Here is a 15,483-nt window from a genome sequence, read left to right as displayed (position 1 = left end):
GAGACCAGGACAGCCCTTTGGCCACACAGGGAAGAGGGGCCTGGAACCCCACCTGACACTGACGGGGGTGGGGGTGGGTGGTGAGGACCCCTCCCCCGTCCCCACCCCCACTTTGTTCTCAGTAGGGTTCTCACACTTGGGGATTCTCTACTTCCTGAGAGGCAGCATCTTCTTCAGGGAGGCTGGCTCCCTGGGGACGAGACTGCCCCCTTCTTGATCCCCTCTCTGCCCCCAGGCAGGCCCTGGGGCGGGAGCAAGGACATGCCTTCCCGGGAGGGGGGGGCGCGTGAGTAGCACCCAGGCAACCCAGGGGGGAAGACTCACAGGGCACAGCCTGCAGAACCCCTCTGCCGCTGGACCCCTGCTGCTGCTGGCCTGCAGTTTAATAGCGGGAAGATTCTGTGTCTTCCTCTGCATCTTGTACCCAGCACAGCACCTCCTTCCTCCTGCCTCCTCACACACCCCAGATTAAGCATCACCGGGGAGGAGGGGGACCTTCGCCCCTGCCAGGTGGACTGCTGGTGAGCCCCAGTGCAGCAGAGCCGGCTGGGCTGGGGGCCTCTAACTCCTCACCTCTGCCGACTCCCCCAGCCCCTCCCTAACACGCAGGGCTGGCCCCTTCGATTCTCCTGGCTCCACCCGCCCCGGCACACAAAAGTGAAAGTGAAGGGGAATCTCCTCACCTGGAGAAACAAACCAGGAAACAGCCCAAATCAGGGTAATTAGGCTTTTAAAGTCGGCAGAGGGAGAGGCAAAGGTGTCGCTGAGGCCGGCAGCCCTGCGAGAGTGTGGAGGGCCACCTGTCCCCCCAGGGCCAGTGGCCCAGAGGTGTCTTACACCGCGCAGCAGATGCCAGTAGTCCCAAGGCCCAGCAGGTCTGAAATGCAGAGAGGTGGGCCTGGCCTGAGTGAATGGCCCAGAGCCGTGCAGACGCCCAGGAGAGTTCCTTCTGAGCGTGTCCAGCGACAGAGAAGAGCCAGGCAGGGGACCAGACAGGCCTGGGCACCTGACCACCTGCGTCCCATTAGGCCACAGACGGCAGGGATGCAGTGGCCCCCACCTCCCTGCACGCCCCTTCCAAGCTGAGTTCTCGGGAACCACAATTCACAGAAGAGCCCACGTGGACAGAAGTCAGGGCAGCTGAGCAGCCACAACCCATCTGCGGATGATCCTCGTCACTGCCCTGCATTGTGCTCCCAGCACCTCTCCCTCCTTCTTCCCATGTCATCTTGTTGTCTCCCCAGAGACTCTACCAGGACCCTGGAGGTCCGCCTGTGCCTCCCACCACCGCCTCCCCAGGGTCCAAGCCCGCTTCTGGGCTGGGGACTGGATGCTGTTCATCTTTCAAGTCCCCCTGCGCCGTCACCACACTGGGCTGTGGCAGTCCCGCCACGGCCGCCTCCCGATTCCGTTCTCAGTGGTGGCCACACTCCCTCCCCTGGACCCACACCCTCCCAGCCACCTGGAGTTGCTGCCAGGCCTGGTCATGGCCGCCGCCACCTCCTGGCCGAGCACAGCAAGCTCTGTTCCTCACCCACGCCCGCTCTCCCTCCCAGGCCCTTCCCTCTGCCAGGCCTCACCAGCTCCTGCTGCACGGTGGGCTCCTGAGCTCGGAGGTCTGGCCGCCCGCAGATGGCCACCCAGCCGCCCCAGGGAAGCACGGTGTGAGCTGTGCCCAGCCTTTTCCCCACCCCTGGCCCACTCCACAGCCTGGCTCGTGCTCCCGCCAGGGTCCCCTCACGTCCCTCTGGGCCTCAAGCTTGTAAAACACATCGTGACCCCCATTTTTATTGGGTCCGTCACGCAGCCCTTGGCAGAGCACGTACGCCCTTTCGGGCCCCCACTCCCCTGCACACTCCTGGGTGCCAGAACCTGGGCACAGGGCAGCCCCTGCTCCCACCCCGCCACGGGCTGAAGGGCTGGCACCCCTGGAGGCCCTGCTCAGAGGCGTCCGCACCCCCCCAGGTGCCGGGCCGGTGTCCTCAGTCGGGGTCGCCTCACTGCAGTGGGAGACAGCCTGACTGGAACGCAGGCGAAGAGAGCTCAGGGGGTGGGAGCCAGGAGGGGGTGCAGAGAGGGAAGGAAGCCGGCTGGAGTGAGGGGCAGACAGAGGTGTGCAGCGGGCGGGCCGGGGGCTGCAGCACGGATGTTTCGGGGACTGAGAGGGGCCAGGTGGGCAGGGCAGGGACACGGTGCAGGGTACCCTGGGCTCAGACGGGAAGGGCCCTGTGACAGGAGGGATGGGTGCCACTCTCTGAGCCACTCTGCTCCACCTTAGCCTGAGATGTGCGCTCCTTCCCAGGCCTCGCCTCGCCCCTTCTTCCTCCTCCTTCCCAGTCGTCTGTCTGTGTCTCTGTCTCTGCTTCTCTCTGGCCTGTCTCTGTCTCTCCATATCTCCACACCTTTGTCTCTCAGTCTCTCCCTGTCCATCTCTCTCTCTTCCTTGTCTCTGTCTGCCCGTCTGTATCCCTAGCATTCTGTTTCTGTCTCTGCCTCTGTCACTCTTTGTCCATCTCTCCCTGCCTGTCTCTGTCACTCTATCTCTTTTCATCTCTGCCTCTCTGTCTCTGTGCCTGTGGCCCTGAGGACAGCAGTTATTAGCAAATAAAACTCATGAGATGAGCTGAGTGGAGCCACCAGGCCAGCCCTTCTAGAGCTGTGGGCTCAGGTACCTGGGGGTGGCATTGCCCCTCAGAGCTGCCTACAGAAACCCCTCCTGAGGGTAATGACCAGGAGTGGCCAGACGTCAACTGTCTGCAACCAGACGTCGGCTCTGCGTGACCGCCGGGTCTGTGGCCACTGCAGGGACCCACAGCACCTTCCCGGAGCGAGCGCAAAGCTCCTCCTGCCTGGGGCTCACACCGCAGGCACTGGCTGCCCCTCCAACCCCCCGGGGCTTGTTCTAAGGGCGTTTGCTCGGCACAGGTCTCCTGGAATCCTCTGTGGGGGACGAGCACATAGAGTCATAAAGCCCAGTCTTAGGGGTGGTGACTGCTGGGGGCCGCTTCTTCTCCCGGGTCCCTTGTGCCTGCCTGTCGCCGGCCCTCGGGGAGGGAGTGTCCAGCAGCCCTCCCAGGACAGCCAGTTCCATCCAGGGACCCCACTGGGGCTTCCCAATGTGGGGCTTACCGTGAACGCTCAGCCACCTGTCGGTGAAGAAATCAGAACAGAAATGGGAATTTAAAAAGGATTTTCTGACATTGTAGCGGTTTGACAGTGCTCCAGTCATTTCTGTGGATTTTTATAATAATGGAAATTTAAAAACAAACCAGCGACCTCCCTCTGTTGAGACTCTAGTCTGAGAAAGCCATCCTGAAGCCACACCTGGAGTGATGGGGGCCGGGGGTCTCTCCCTGTGGACCACTCCCTGCTGCCCTCGCAGGATCTTTTAACCAAACATGAGACTTCTCACTTATTCCCTTTAAGGGCAGTTGAAGGGCTGTCTGGCTGCTGTTTCTGTGCAGAAGACCTGGTCATGTCTCTGAAGGCTGTTGGTTGGGGAAGGAGGAGGATTAGACTCTGTGGCTCAAGGGACAGGGGCTGGGGCAGAGGCTGCAGGTGCCAAGGAGGCTGGTTCTGGCTCTGGACTGGAAAAGCCTCCCTAGGGTTGAGCACCAGTGCCCGGAGCGGTGCCTGGGAGGTGCTGAGCTATAGCCACTGTGACTGAAGGGAAGGCCCACAGACAGACAGGCTCTCGCTGCCACCCAGGCTGGAGTGCAGTGACGTGGTCTTGGCTCACCACAGCCTCCACCCTCACGGCTCAAGCGATCCTCCCACCTCAGCCTCCCGAGTAGCTGGGACCACGGGTGCGCACCACCACGCCCAGCTGACTTTGTGTTTTTGTAGGTGCGGGTTTCACTGTCTGGCCCCGGCTGGTCTCCACCTCCTGACTTGGCATTGTGAGTAGCTGAGGTCACAGGCTCACGCCACCATGCCTGGCTGATGTTTTTATGTTTTGTTGAGATGGGGTCTTGCTCCGTGGTCCAGGCTGTGCACCTGAATGCTGAGCAGTCGCGCAACCCACCCCTCGCCGGGTTACGGCCCTGGGGCCACTGCGGGGCACATGGTCTCTGCCTCGGCCTCCCTCCTGGCTTCCCCGGGTGACACCCTGGAGGTGTCTCTCACGTTGCTGCTTCCACATTCCTTCCCCAGCAAAACGTGCCGCTGCCGCCCAGGGAAACTGGCAGTGTGTGGCCGCGGGCACAGGAGCCGCTGCGCCTGCTGGGACTCGCTCAAAGTATGTGTCAGTAATCCCAGCTGGGCCGGCGGGCAGGAGGAGGTGCCGGCTGGGAGGGCTCCAGGCAGGGCCGGGCAGCCTGGACTGGGAAGGGGGACAGACACCCAGGAGGGACCTTGGAGCCTGAGGTCCTGGGAACCCCGCCCCGGCTCACAAGGTGCTGAAGCTGCCAAGTGGTCTTCCTGGCAGCTGCAGTTCCACCACTGGGTGTGAGGAGAAACCAGAGGCCTGGGCATCTCCTGGGCAGGTGGGCACCCTCGGGCAGTCTCAGCCCTGGCCAGCTGGGAGGTCGTCCACCGACAGGCAAACGCCCTGAGCCTCAGGTCTGAGGGTGGAAGCCTTAGCCCCACCCATGGAGCCAGTCTGATCTTAGAAAAAGCTTGGGAACAGGACGTTTGCTCCAGAGGCCCCCACAGAGGGGAGCCCGCCTGCCCAAGCAGGACCCTCCGTGGCAAAGACACCCCTGCCCTGGTCCTCCGCACCCTCCTGCATGGCAGCTGTGCGGGAGCCAGAGGGGTCCCAGGAGGCAGCCAGCTGTGCTGGAGCCAGAGGTCGCATCCTGGAGGGGCAGCCCTGGCAGGCCGGTGAGTTGGGTGCGCTGGGCCACTCTCAGGTCAGGAGGAGGCTGAGGTGACATCCAGCAGAGCAGCAGGGCCTGGGAGCGGCACCCCCACTCCACGCACTGCTCCCCTCCTGTATCAGAGCTTCAGGTAGGAGAGAGGCCCCTTGTTCCATTTGACAGATGGAAAAACTGAGGCCCGGGTCGGAGGAGAGAGAAAGAGCAAACAGACGAGCGAGTCACAGGGCCCGAGCTGGAGCCCACATCCGCCTCCCAGGCCTCCTCTCCACACCCCTGCGTGGAGCGTCCCTGTGAGGTCCCCACGCCCCCAGCAAACGCGCAGGCACAGAGGCGTGCCCTTGGGGCATGGGTGCTCTGAGTTTGCTAAATTTTACTGCTGAAAGACACCAGGCCTGGACTTGAGGAGCCTGAGAGCCTGCCAGCCTCAGGACTTGCACGGGAACAGTGGCGGCCGGATCTGATGGGCGCTCAGCACCCCCACGGCTGGGTGGCTGTGAGAAGGGGCTGTGGCCACAGCCCCACGCTTTGCCCCGAGCCTCCATCCACGGGGATTAGGCAGCGCCTCCAGTGCCGCCACACAAGACGGGGAATTGCCCGTGGGACCGAAGCCAGCCGGGGAGGCCGGCGTGGCCCGGGACTGGCCTGCCGCCCGCCTTGTGGTCCCGGGCCAGCCTCCTTCCTCCCTGCATGTCACGGCCAGCGTCTCCGCCGCATCCCTGGCGAGCAGCCCGGCCTTTCAACAGAAGCGAGGGAGTGGGGAAGGAAAACCATTAGTGCTTGCGGGCTGGAGGCGTGAGCGCCGGGTCTAGAGACAGGCCGTTCGCAAAACTACGTTTGTGTGTGTTCCGAGTGGAAGATGACGGCCTCCCTTCAAAACGAACTATTGTTAGGAAGAACAAGCAAACAGTGTTAGTGAAAACCTGGAAGGAAAGACAAGTCTGTGATCTTATCAACCTTTTATGTTTTTCTAAGGACAGCAGCAGTTTGCGTTCTGTGTTTGAAAACTCGCTAAGCATCACCTCCTCTTCTGGGGCCTTCTGGATGATCACCACGTGTGGGTCCCGCAGGCCCCCGGGGTGCCGGAGCGTGTGGTCTGCTAGCTCAGTGCTGCCCTTCCATCCAGAGCTGGGATTCCAGGGAGAGGGGACAGAGTGGGAGAGGCGGAAGATATCGAGGAGCAGGGCGAGTCCCCTGGGGACACTGATTTTGTATGGCCGGAGGGATATCTGCTGTCCCATACAGTTGGGTAGTTAGAATTCCAGCCACTCAGCTGGGTGGCAGCTGGACGTGGGAAACATGGACTCCTCCTGGGACACTGTGGTGTTGGCAGTGAGGGGGAGAGGGAATGAATCCCTCATCCGGTGAATCACAGGCTCAGGGTGCAAGGCATGGGGGCGGGGAGGGCGGGCCGGGCTCAGCCTCTCCCCGGGGACTGAGCCCAGCCTTCCTGCCCCTGCTGTTCCCACCACCCAGAGGCAAGGCCTGGACCTCACTGCAACCCAGATTGATGACAGGAAGTGAGCAGGGAGTGACGGACGATGAGATCACCCCGCCCCAGTGCTCACCTGGGGTTCCTGTGTGAGTGACCCTCAGTGAGGACCTTCGTCCCTGACCGAACTCTCGTTTTCCTGCTTACAAAGCGTGGGAGAGGTCAAAGTGGGGATGAGGGAATTCACGAGGAGCCCTTGGCCCTGACTGCCGGCTGGGGCCATGCTTGTCTCAAGGCACCCGTCAGGGCAGAGGCCACCCATGAGCAGACAGGAGCCACGGACTGACAGCCAGGGCTCAGAGCCTGGCCTCGCCCGTCCCTTTCTGGGCACTGGATGTTGTGCCTTTCTGTCGCCCACACGTACTTCAAGCGTCTGCTACGACCTTGCTCTTTTGAGGGCGCTTCTGACTAGAGGGTGGAGGTAGGTCCCTGACCTCAGGGTGATTATCAGCAAGGCTGATTCCCCAGAGACTGGGTCCAAGGGAGCCCCCTAGGATGCTCAGAGTCCCCGTGAAGACAGACAGAGGCTGTGGCACCACTTTAGACTCAAAGAAGCCATAGAAGTCTCCGCGTCAGCCTTAGAATGTCCAAGCCAGAGGCAGCACGTGCTGAGTTCGTTCAAGAGCTCGTTGTTAGGAGAAGCCTGGCACCCTCCCCTGCTCCCTCTGCCACACGTGACACACTTATCCACCCCTGCCTTCCACCATGCGTGGAAGCCCCCCGACGCCAGCAGTGAACACAGCACACATTCCCCGTGGCACTCATGCTCCAGGGCGCCACCCTGGGAGGACCCTGGTCTAATCTACAACTGCCCAGTACAGCTGGGGAAACTGAGGCTCCGAGAGTCCCAAAGCTGCAGGTGCAACAGTTAGGGTTACTCCCACATCCCCCTGGGTGGCCTCCTGGGGTGGAAAAGGGGCTGCATTGGGGACAGGCGGCCCTGTGATGTCCTCAGCTTTAAGGAGGCTGCCCAGGCTCTGTGTGATTGGGGACCGGAGGCCTGTGATGTCCTCAGCTGTAAGGAGGCTGCCCAGGCTCTGTGTGACTGGTACCGTTTATCTCTGGCTCGTTTATAAATGTTACTTTGCAGGCCTGGGGCTTCATACATGTACTTTCTACGTTGCTATAAAGGAATGCCTGAGGCTGGATAATCTATAAAGAAGAGAGGTTTCATTGGCTCACGGTTCTGCAAGCTGTGCACACATGGCACCCACATCTGCTCCTGCCGAGGCCTCATGGTGGAAGGCATGGGGAGTACGTGTGTCACACGAGGCAGAGGGAGTGGCGGAGGGTGCCAGGCTCCTTCTAACAACCACCTCTTGCACGAACCCAGAGGGAGAAGTCCCTCATTACCACAGGGAGGGCCCACACCATTCACAGAGGGAGGCCCCACCTCCAACACTGGGGTTCGCATTTCAACATGAAAGTTGGAGGAGACACAACCAAACTACATGAACACGCTCGAAGGCCGCTGAAGGATCTTAGGGAGGCCGACATGCCAGCCCCGTTCTGCTGTTAGCCAGTGGCCATGGCAAAGCTCCATCCCCTGAGCCTCGGCTTCCTGCTCTGGAAAGTCCCGGTGCCACCTCTCCAGGTCATGTGGGTTTCGGGGAGCCACATAACAGAGCCTATGGGCAGGGCACCAGTGAGCTCCGCCCAGGAGGTGGAGGCAGGCAAGGGGCTGGGTGGTGGCCGTGAGAGGAGCCGTGCTGGAGGGTAGAAGGAGAAGAAACGGGCTTCAGCAGGGCTGCCTTTCAGAGACACGAGCGCTGGAAAGGTGGGGAGGCCCCAGGAGGGAAGAGGAGGGACGAGCTCACTAAAGACCACGGTGGCCAGGAGTGGAGGCTCACACCTGCAGTCTCAGCATTTTGGAAGCTGAGGTGGGAGGATGGCTTGAGCACAGGAGTTCAAGACCAGCCTGGGCAGCATAGCAAGACCCCATCTCTACAAAAAATACAAAAATTAGTCTGGCATCATGGTACTCGCCTGTGGTTCCAGTTGCTGGGGAGGCTGAGGCTAAGAAAGTCCAGGAAGTCAGGCTGCAATGAGCCCTCAGCCTGGTCCACAGAGCAGGACCTCATGTCTAAAAATCTAAATTAAGGACGGGCATGGTGGCTTACGCCTGTAAACCCAGCACTTTGGGAGGCCAAGACTGGCAGATCATGAGGTCAGGAGTTCAAGACCAGCATGGCCAACATGGTGAAACCCCATTTCTACCAAAAACATAAACAATTAGCTGGGCGTGGTGGCCGACACCTGTAATCCCAGCTACTCCGGAGGCTGAGGCTGGAGAATCCTTGAACCCAGGAGATGGAGGTTGCAGTGAGCAGAGATCACGCCACTTCACTCCAGCCTGGGCAACAGAGCAAGACTCTGTCTCAAAAAATAAAGTATAAAAAATTTTATTAAAATTTTATAATTTTTATAAATTAAAACATTTTTATAAATTAAATTCTTTTACAAATTAAAATCTTATAATTTTAATAAAATTTTACAAATAATAAAGGCCACGGTGATGGGCTGGTGGAGACAGCGGTGGCCGGGTTCCTGGCGCTTACACGGCAAGATGCCCAAGGTGGTGGTCGGGCCCTTAGAGCCTCCCCTTCTCTGGGTCTGCGAAGCTAGGTGTTGGAACTCGGAGGTGGTCAGGAAATGCCAGTGTGAGCAGGGAAGGGAGGGGCAGGGTCTGCTGGTTGCCCCAGCTCTACAAAAAATATAAAGCCAGAGAGCAGCACTGCAGCGCCACCGGCTGAGCAGACCCACCTCCCCAGTGTGGGCGCCATGTCCTTTTCCCGATCCAAAGTCGGATCCGGGAGCCCAGGTTTCGTCGCATTCGGTGCATCCGGAGAACCTGGGCTGAGGACGGGACCCTGGGAACACAGGACCCGAGGAGGAGGACTGGGCTCCTCCCCAGCTCGCCGCCGTCACTAGTCCCTGGCCAGACCTGAGACAGGCCTGGCTGTCCCTTGCCCCAGGCGAGCCTGGCTCACAGGGTGTGGGAGGAGGAAGTTACAGGTCAGGGGTTTCCCAAGCATTGATGGATTCCAGTTATCTGCATTCTCCTTGGATGAGAAATTCGGATCCTAGGAACTTTTTGGGGTTGAGGTGGGGATAGTGCCTGTCAGGTTTAGCTTTTTGTTTTTTTTTTTTTGTTTTTTTTTTTTAGAGACAGAGTCTCGCTCTGTCACCCAGTCTGGCATAATCAGCTCACTGTAGCCTTGACTTCCTGGGCTCAAGTGATCCTCCGCCTCAGCCTCCGGAGCAGCTGGGACTGCCGGCGGGCGCCACCCCACCCAGCTAACTTTTGTGTCTTTTGCAGAGATGGAGTCTTGCTATGTCACCCAGGTCGGTCGTGAACTCCTGGCCTCAAGCAATCCACCTGCCTCAGCCTTGCAAAGTGCTGAGATCACAGGCAGGAGCCGCGTGCCCGGCCATACCTTTGATTTTCTTTTTAATGACCCAGCTGATCCTTCAAGGCTCAGACAAAATCTGGCGGCCAGCGCCTCCTGGGCCTCCCTGCGCTGCTCCCTGGCCCCGCACCTGCCAGCTTGCCACCCTCCTCAGGCAGGCTCTGTGTGGCCCAGCCCTTCTGGCGGCCTGGTGCTGTCAGGAGAGATCTCTCAGGAAGCAACTCAAGGAACTGGAGAGGCCGTCTGGTCCACAGGAGGCAGGAGATCCCACCCCGACCCCAAGTCCACAAGGGCCGGTCAAGGGAGGGATCCCATCAGGGCTGGCAGAAGCCAGGGATACTGGAGCCACCTGTGGGCTGGCAGCTGGCCACCTGCACCCTGGCCACACTCAAGAAGGTGGTAGGTGAGGGCCCGCCCAGGAGAAGGGTGAGAGGGGGCCAGAGCTGGCCGGCGGACTCAGCGCCCTGAGGACGGACGGAGGCTTCAGACTTGGGAGTCTCCCTCTCTGCTTTCCCTAGACACCGGGGACAAGGCCGCCTCTCTGAGCCCCAAGCCTGTGAGCCGAGGTGGCCCTGGCGCCGTGCTGGTCATGCCGTTCTGGGGGTGGGCAGAGTGGCAGTCCCCAGAATGAATCCAGCGTCTAGCCGTGGAGAAGGGATGTGCTTGGAAATGGCCGCATCCCGCATCTCCCAGGCAGTCCCTGTTTTGAAAGCAGCGACCTGCAGCTGGATTCCTTTGTCTCTCCTCATCCTGTCTCCAAGTAAACAAGACGTTCAACGACTCAGGCTTTTCCTTCTTTCTGACACCTTTGGCTCACTTCCCCAGCTGTGAGTCAGGCTGACCCCAGAGCCCAGGTACCCAGCCCTGCTCAGACACACTCCCCGGCTCAGCCATGACACTCAAATGCTTGTCCCCTACAGCATTCCATTAGGAAGATTTTCAAACATCTGGAAAAGAGGCAGCCGTTGGACATCAAAGCCTCCTCTTACCCCGGGGTCCGCCTGCTTTATCTCACGGCCGCCGCGCTCCGGTCTCCATCTACCCGTCTTATCTTTTTATGCTGACGTCAGTCTGCTCTGTCCCGAGCACTGCAGCGGGCACGTTCTGAACCAGTGCTGGATGGGGTTTTTGTTGTTGTTTTTGGGTTTTTCTTGAGATGGAGTCTTGCTCTGTCACCCAGGCTGGAGTGCGGTGGAACGCTCTCAGCTCACTGCAACCTCTGCCTCCTGGGTTCAAGCCATTCTCCTGCCTCAGCCTCCCAAGTAGCTGGGATCACAGGCGCCTGCTACCATGCCTGGCTAATTTTTTGTATTTTTAGTAGAGACAGGATGTTGCCACGTTGGCCAGGCTGGTCTCGACCTCCTGACCTCATGATCCGCCCACCTAGGCCTCCCAAAGTGCTGGGATTACAGGCGTGAGCCATCATGCCCAGCGAGTGCTGATGTTTTGCAAGTAACATCCCACGTGGAGTCACGCCATAGAATGGGTGAAGGGGGAGCATCTGGGTTCACGGAATGGAGGCATCTCACCTGGAGCAACCACCTCACCCCAGCTGAAAAATGAAAAGCCCCTTGTCTGGGTGCAGTGGCTCACGCCTGTAATCCCAGCACTTTGGGAGGCCGAGGTGGGTGGATCACCTGACGTCAGGAGTTTAAGACCAGCCTGGCCAACGTGGCAAAATCCTGTCTCTACTAAAAATACAAGTAGCTGGGCGTGGTGGTACACACCTGTAACCCCAGCTACTCAGGTGGCTGAAGCAGGAGAATCACTTGAGCCAGGAGAGGAAGGTTGCAGTGAGCCGAGATCGCACCATTGCACTCCAGCCTGGAAGCCCCTGCAAGAATCCTGGGCGAAGCGGACAGTTGGTCTCCCAGCCTCACCCTACATGGGCACCCAAGGCCCCTTTGCTGGGGCTCCTGGGCGTTCTCAGGTGCATGGGTTGAAAACCCTTTGGGCACCTCCCTGGCCTGGTTCAACCTATCTTCTCCTGTCCAGAGGTCTCTCTCCCACAGTCCAGGTCAGAGACAGCTGACCTTGGCCACCACACCACTGGGCAGGGAGCTTTCCTGCCACCCCCATGTGGCAGTGCAGACCATATCCTAGGGACCCCAGACGGCCATCCAGTGGTCAGGATTCAACGAAAGACAGTGGATAGGGGAGGGGAACAGAGACAAAGACCGCCCAGCTGCCCAGATCAGGGACATCAACCCAGCCTACGCCAGGGATGGCCTTCCTGGGAGTACTGGGATCTGCAGGACGGTGGAGAGGGTGCACCAGGGACACCTGGGACGGGGCACCTGTGTATAGTGAATGAATGAGGGAGGGAACGAGCGTGTAGTGAATGAATGAGGGAGGGAACGAGGAGCTCACTCTGCAAGCACCGACTGCAGGGGCGCAGGCTTGGGTGGGGGCTGGGGATGCCCATGGGGTCTGGTGCGAGGTCATGCACTCAGATGGTGTCCAGTCAGGACGGAGGGTGGCCAGGAAGAGGGAGGCCAGGTCTCCAGGGTGTGGACGTGCTGGGGACGCTGAACGCTGGGAGTCCCGTCCGGAGGCCAGACCGGTTGGATCCAGTGGCCACATTGACAGGTGGTTATAACTGTGAGGGACCCGCTCCCTCCACCTACCTCCACCGGTACCCAAAAGGACCTGGCGATTCCTTCCAATTGAGGTGTGTTTTGTGCAGCAAAATGGAAGCCCCTATGTCATGGCTCAGTTCATTCTGACGTGAAGCACTCAGGTAACCAGCATCCCAGTGAAACGCAGAGTGCTGCGGCCAGGCTGCCTGGGCACGGCTTCCCTGACCACAGGCACATTCCCTGTCTAACTGTCCCATTCAGGGGGGCCATGGGGCCACACGTGAAGCATGGCTGGTGCCAGTGAAAGACTGAACTTTACGTTTCTTATATTTTAATTAATTTTAAACTTAATTACATCAATTTAAGAGGCACAGGTGTGTAATGGCTTTTGCCAAAGCAGAGCACAGCCTGGGGGCTGCGGCGACCTGGAGCCGCGGAGTGAGGTGGCCACGGTGCTGACCTCGCCCTCAGAGGGGTGTTGCCTGCTCTTGGGCTCAGACTGGGGGGTGCGGAGGGCCCCAGGAGCATCTCACGGTTGAGCGCCCCTCCTCCCTACGCGCGCACCCGAGCCCAGGCCCTTGGTTCCCGAGCAGCATGGCACCCTAGAGGCGGCCTTCATTTGTTTATTCGCGCCCCTATTGATGGATGCTTGGGTGGCTTCCAAGTTCCTGCTCTCAGGCTCAAAGGCCTGGGAAGATTCCTGAACACGTCTCATTGGGGACACGTGTTTACATCTCGGGGTACGTAGCCAAGTGCAGGCCTGTGGGCTGGCCGGATGGTCCTGAGCTTCACAGCAATTTCTGCACTGGGTCACGCCTACGCCCCAGAAGCCAGGCCTCCTCCTCCAATCCCAGAGCCAAGGGCACCCCTCCTCTGGGCAGCCCCCACCTGACCCCGTCCCCGGCCTGAGTTCTTAGGCTCTAGCCTTGAGTCTGCCGGTGGCTCCAGGTCAGCCTGGTGTGAACACGGCGCGCGCAGCTGTGCCAGGCAGGAACCTCGGGCTGCGTCGCTCCCTGTAGCAGATCTGGACAACTTGGATTCTGAGCTGAGTGTTGGGGACAGGGCAGGGCAGGGTCCTGGCCTCCTCGTAAAATCAGACTTCCAGATAAGACGTGTAGAAAAACACATGGATGATATCAAACATCTAGAAAAAAATGAAATAGCCAGCATTGAGTGTTTGTTCAGCACACAGCATTGTGTCATAACATACAGGCTTAAGGGCTGGGCAAGGGGGCTCCTGCCTGTAATCCCAGCACTTTGGGAGGCTCGGGCGGGAGAGTCGCTTGAGGCCGGAAGTTTGGGGCTAGCCTGGGCAACATAGCAGGGCCTTGCCTCTGCAAAATGTGAAAATGAAAGTGAGCTGGCCGTGCCGGTGCGTCCCTGTAGTCCCAGCAAATCTGGAGGCTGCAGTGAGCCGTGATCGCACCACTGCACTCCAGCCTGGGCAACAGAGTGAGATCCTGTCTCAAAAAATATTTAGAAGGCATAGTTTATAAACATTATTTTAGTGGTCGTAGAGAATCTTTAATAGGGATTTTTTTTTGAGTCAGAGTTTTGCTCTTGTTGCCCAGGCTGGAGTGCAGTGGTGCGATCTCAGCTCGCTGCAACCTCCGTCTCCCAGGTTCAAGCGATTCTCCCGCCTCAGCCTCCTGCGTAGCTGGGATTACAGCACCCAGCCTCTAATCAGGATTTTAAGTAAAAATTCTCTTGCTTGCAAGATAAAACAATCAGATTTCCTTCATGACGAAAGCTGCGTCTCACCCCCCAAATGCGCTGCAGCCCCGGAGCGGGCCTGGGACCTGCTCGCCTGTGCTGCCGTCCGGCGCCACACTCACCGCCGGCTCTCGCCCTCACAGGTCGCTGGCCGTCGGGCCACAGTACTCCTCCCTGGGCTCGCAGCCCATCCTGTGTGCCAGCATCCCGGGCCTGGTCCCCAAGCAGCTGCGCTTCTGCAGGAACTACGTGGAGATCATGCCCAGTGTAGCCGAGGGCATCAAGATCGGCATCCAGGAGTGCCAGCACCAGTTTCGAGGTCGCCGCTGGAACTGCACCACCGTCCACGACAGCCTGGCCATCTTTGGGCCCGTGCTGGACAAAGGTACGGAGTGGTCTTGGGGAGGGCAGGAGAGTCTGCAGTGGGACGGAGTCTCCTGCCTGGTGCTCCCTGGCATTCTCGTCCGTGCGCACAGAGGGAACGGCGCCTCACACAGGCGCTGGGGTCTTTCCTGCTTACCTCGGGGAGGATGGTCCGAGGCTGGAGCAGGACTGAGCCTGGGGGTCATTGAGGCACCCCTCCTCCTTCTGCTCCCTGGAGAGGAAAGCAGGCATTCGTATGGTGACTCCACCACCCCCAGCGGCGGGGCTGCTCCCAGGAGCCAGGGCACAGCCAGGCTTGCAGAGGAAATACACAAACTTAAAGACCCACAAGAAGGAAGAGGTTTGGGGACACCCTGGGGAAGAAAGAGTGACAGAAAGACAGAGAGACACACAGAGACAGAGAGAGACAGAGAGAGAGGAACAGAGAGATGGAGAAAGATAGAGACAGGGCCATGCAGAGAGAGACACACACACACACAAAGACAGACAAACACACAGGGAGAGAGACAGAGAGGGACAGAGAGACTGAAGGAGAAAGACACAGAGGAATAGAGAGACAGAGACACAGAGATGCAGAGAGAGACAGAGAGACACAGAAATAGAGAGACAAAGAGTGACAGAGACACAGAGAGACACACAGAGAGACAGATAGACACAGTAATAGACAAAGAGTGACAGAGAGAGACACAGAGAGACACACAGAGAGACAGAGACACGGAAATAGAGAGAGACAGAGAGGGACAAAGAGAGACACATAGAAACTGAGAGACAGAGAGACACAGAGAGACAGAGAGACACAGAAATAGACAAAGAGTGACAGAGACACATAGAAACTGAGAGACAGAGACACAGAGATGCAGAGAGAGACAGAGAGACACAGAAATAGAGAGACAAAGAGTGACAGAGAGAGACACAGGGAGAAACTGAGACACAGAGAGACACACAGAGAGACAGAGACACGGAAATAGAGAGAGACAGAGAGGGACAGAGAGAGACACATAGAAACTGAGAGACAGAGAGACACAGAGAGACAGAGAGACACAGAAATAGACAAAGAGTGACAGAGAGAGACACAGGGAGAAACTGAGACA

At 59.0% G+C, this 15,483-nt stretch overlaps 1 protein-coding gene across 1 annotated transcript in view; it reads left to right on the top strand.

Annotated features, from left to right (window-relative positions):
• WNT3A (Wnt family member 3A) overlaps positions 1–15,483 on the top strand; it is a 55,212-nt gene that overhangs the window by 2,033 nt on the left and 37,696 nt on the right. The window contains exon 2 of the mRNA XM_039464276.2: positions 14,152–14,393. Within this exon, the coding sequence (XP_039320210.1) occupies positions 14,152–14,393 (242 nt within the window). The remainder of the gene's footprint in view (positions 1–14,151; positions 14,394–15,483) is intronic.

Source organism: Saimiri boliviensis, chromosome 14 (genome assembly GCF_048565385.1).
Source record: "Saimiri boliviensis isolate mSaiBol1 chromosome 14, mSaiBol1.pri, whole genome shotgun sequence".
In the NCBI taxonomy this organism is placed as follows: Eukaryota; Metazoa; Chordata; class Mammalia; order Primates; family Cebidae; genus Saimiri; species Saimiri boliviensis.
This window is presented reverse-complemented; position numbering and strand designations above follow the sequence as displayed.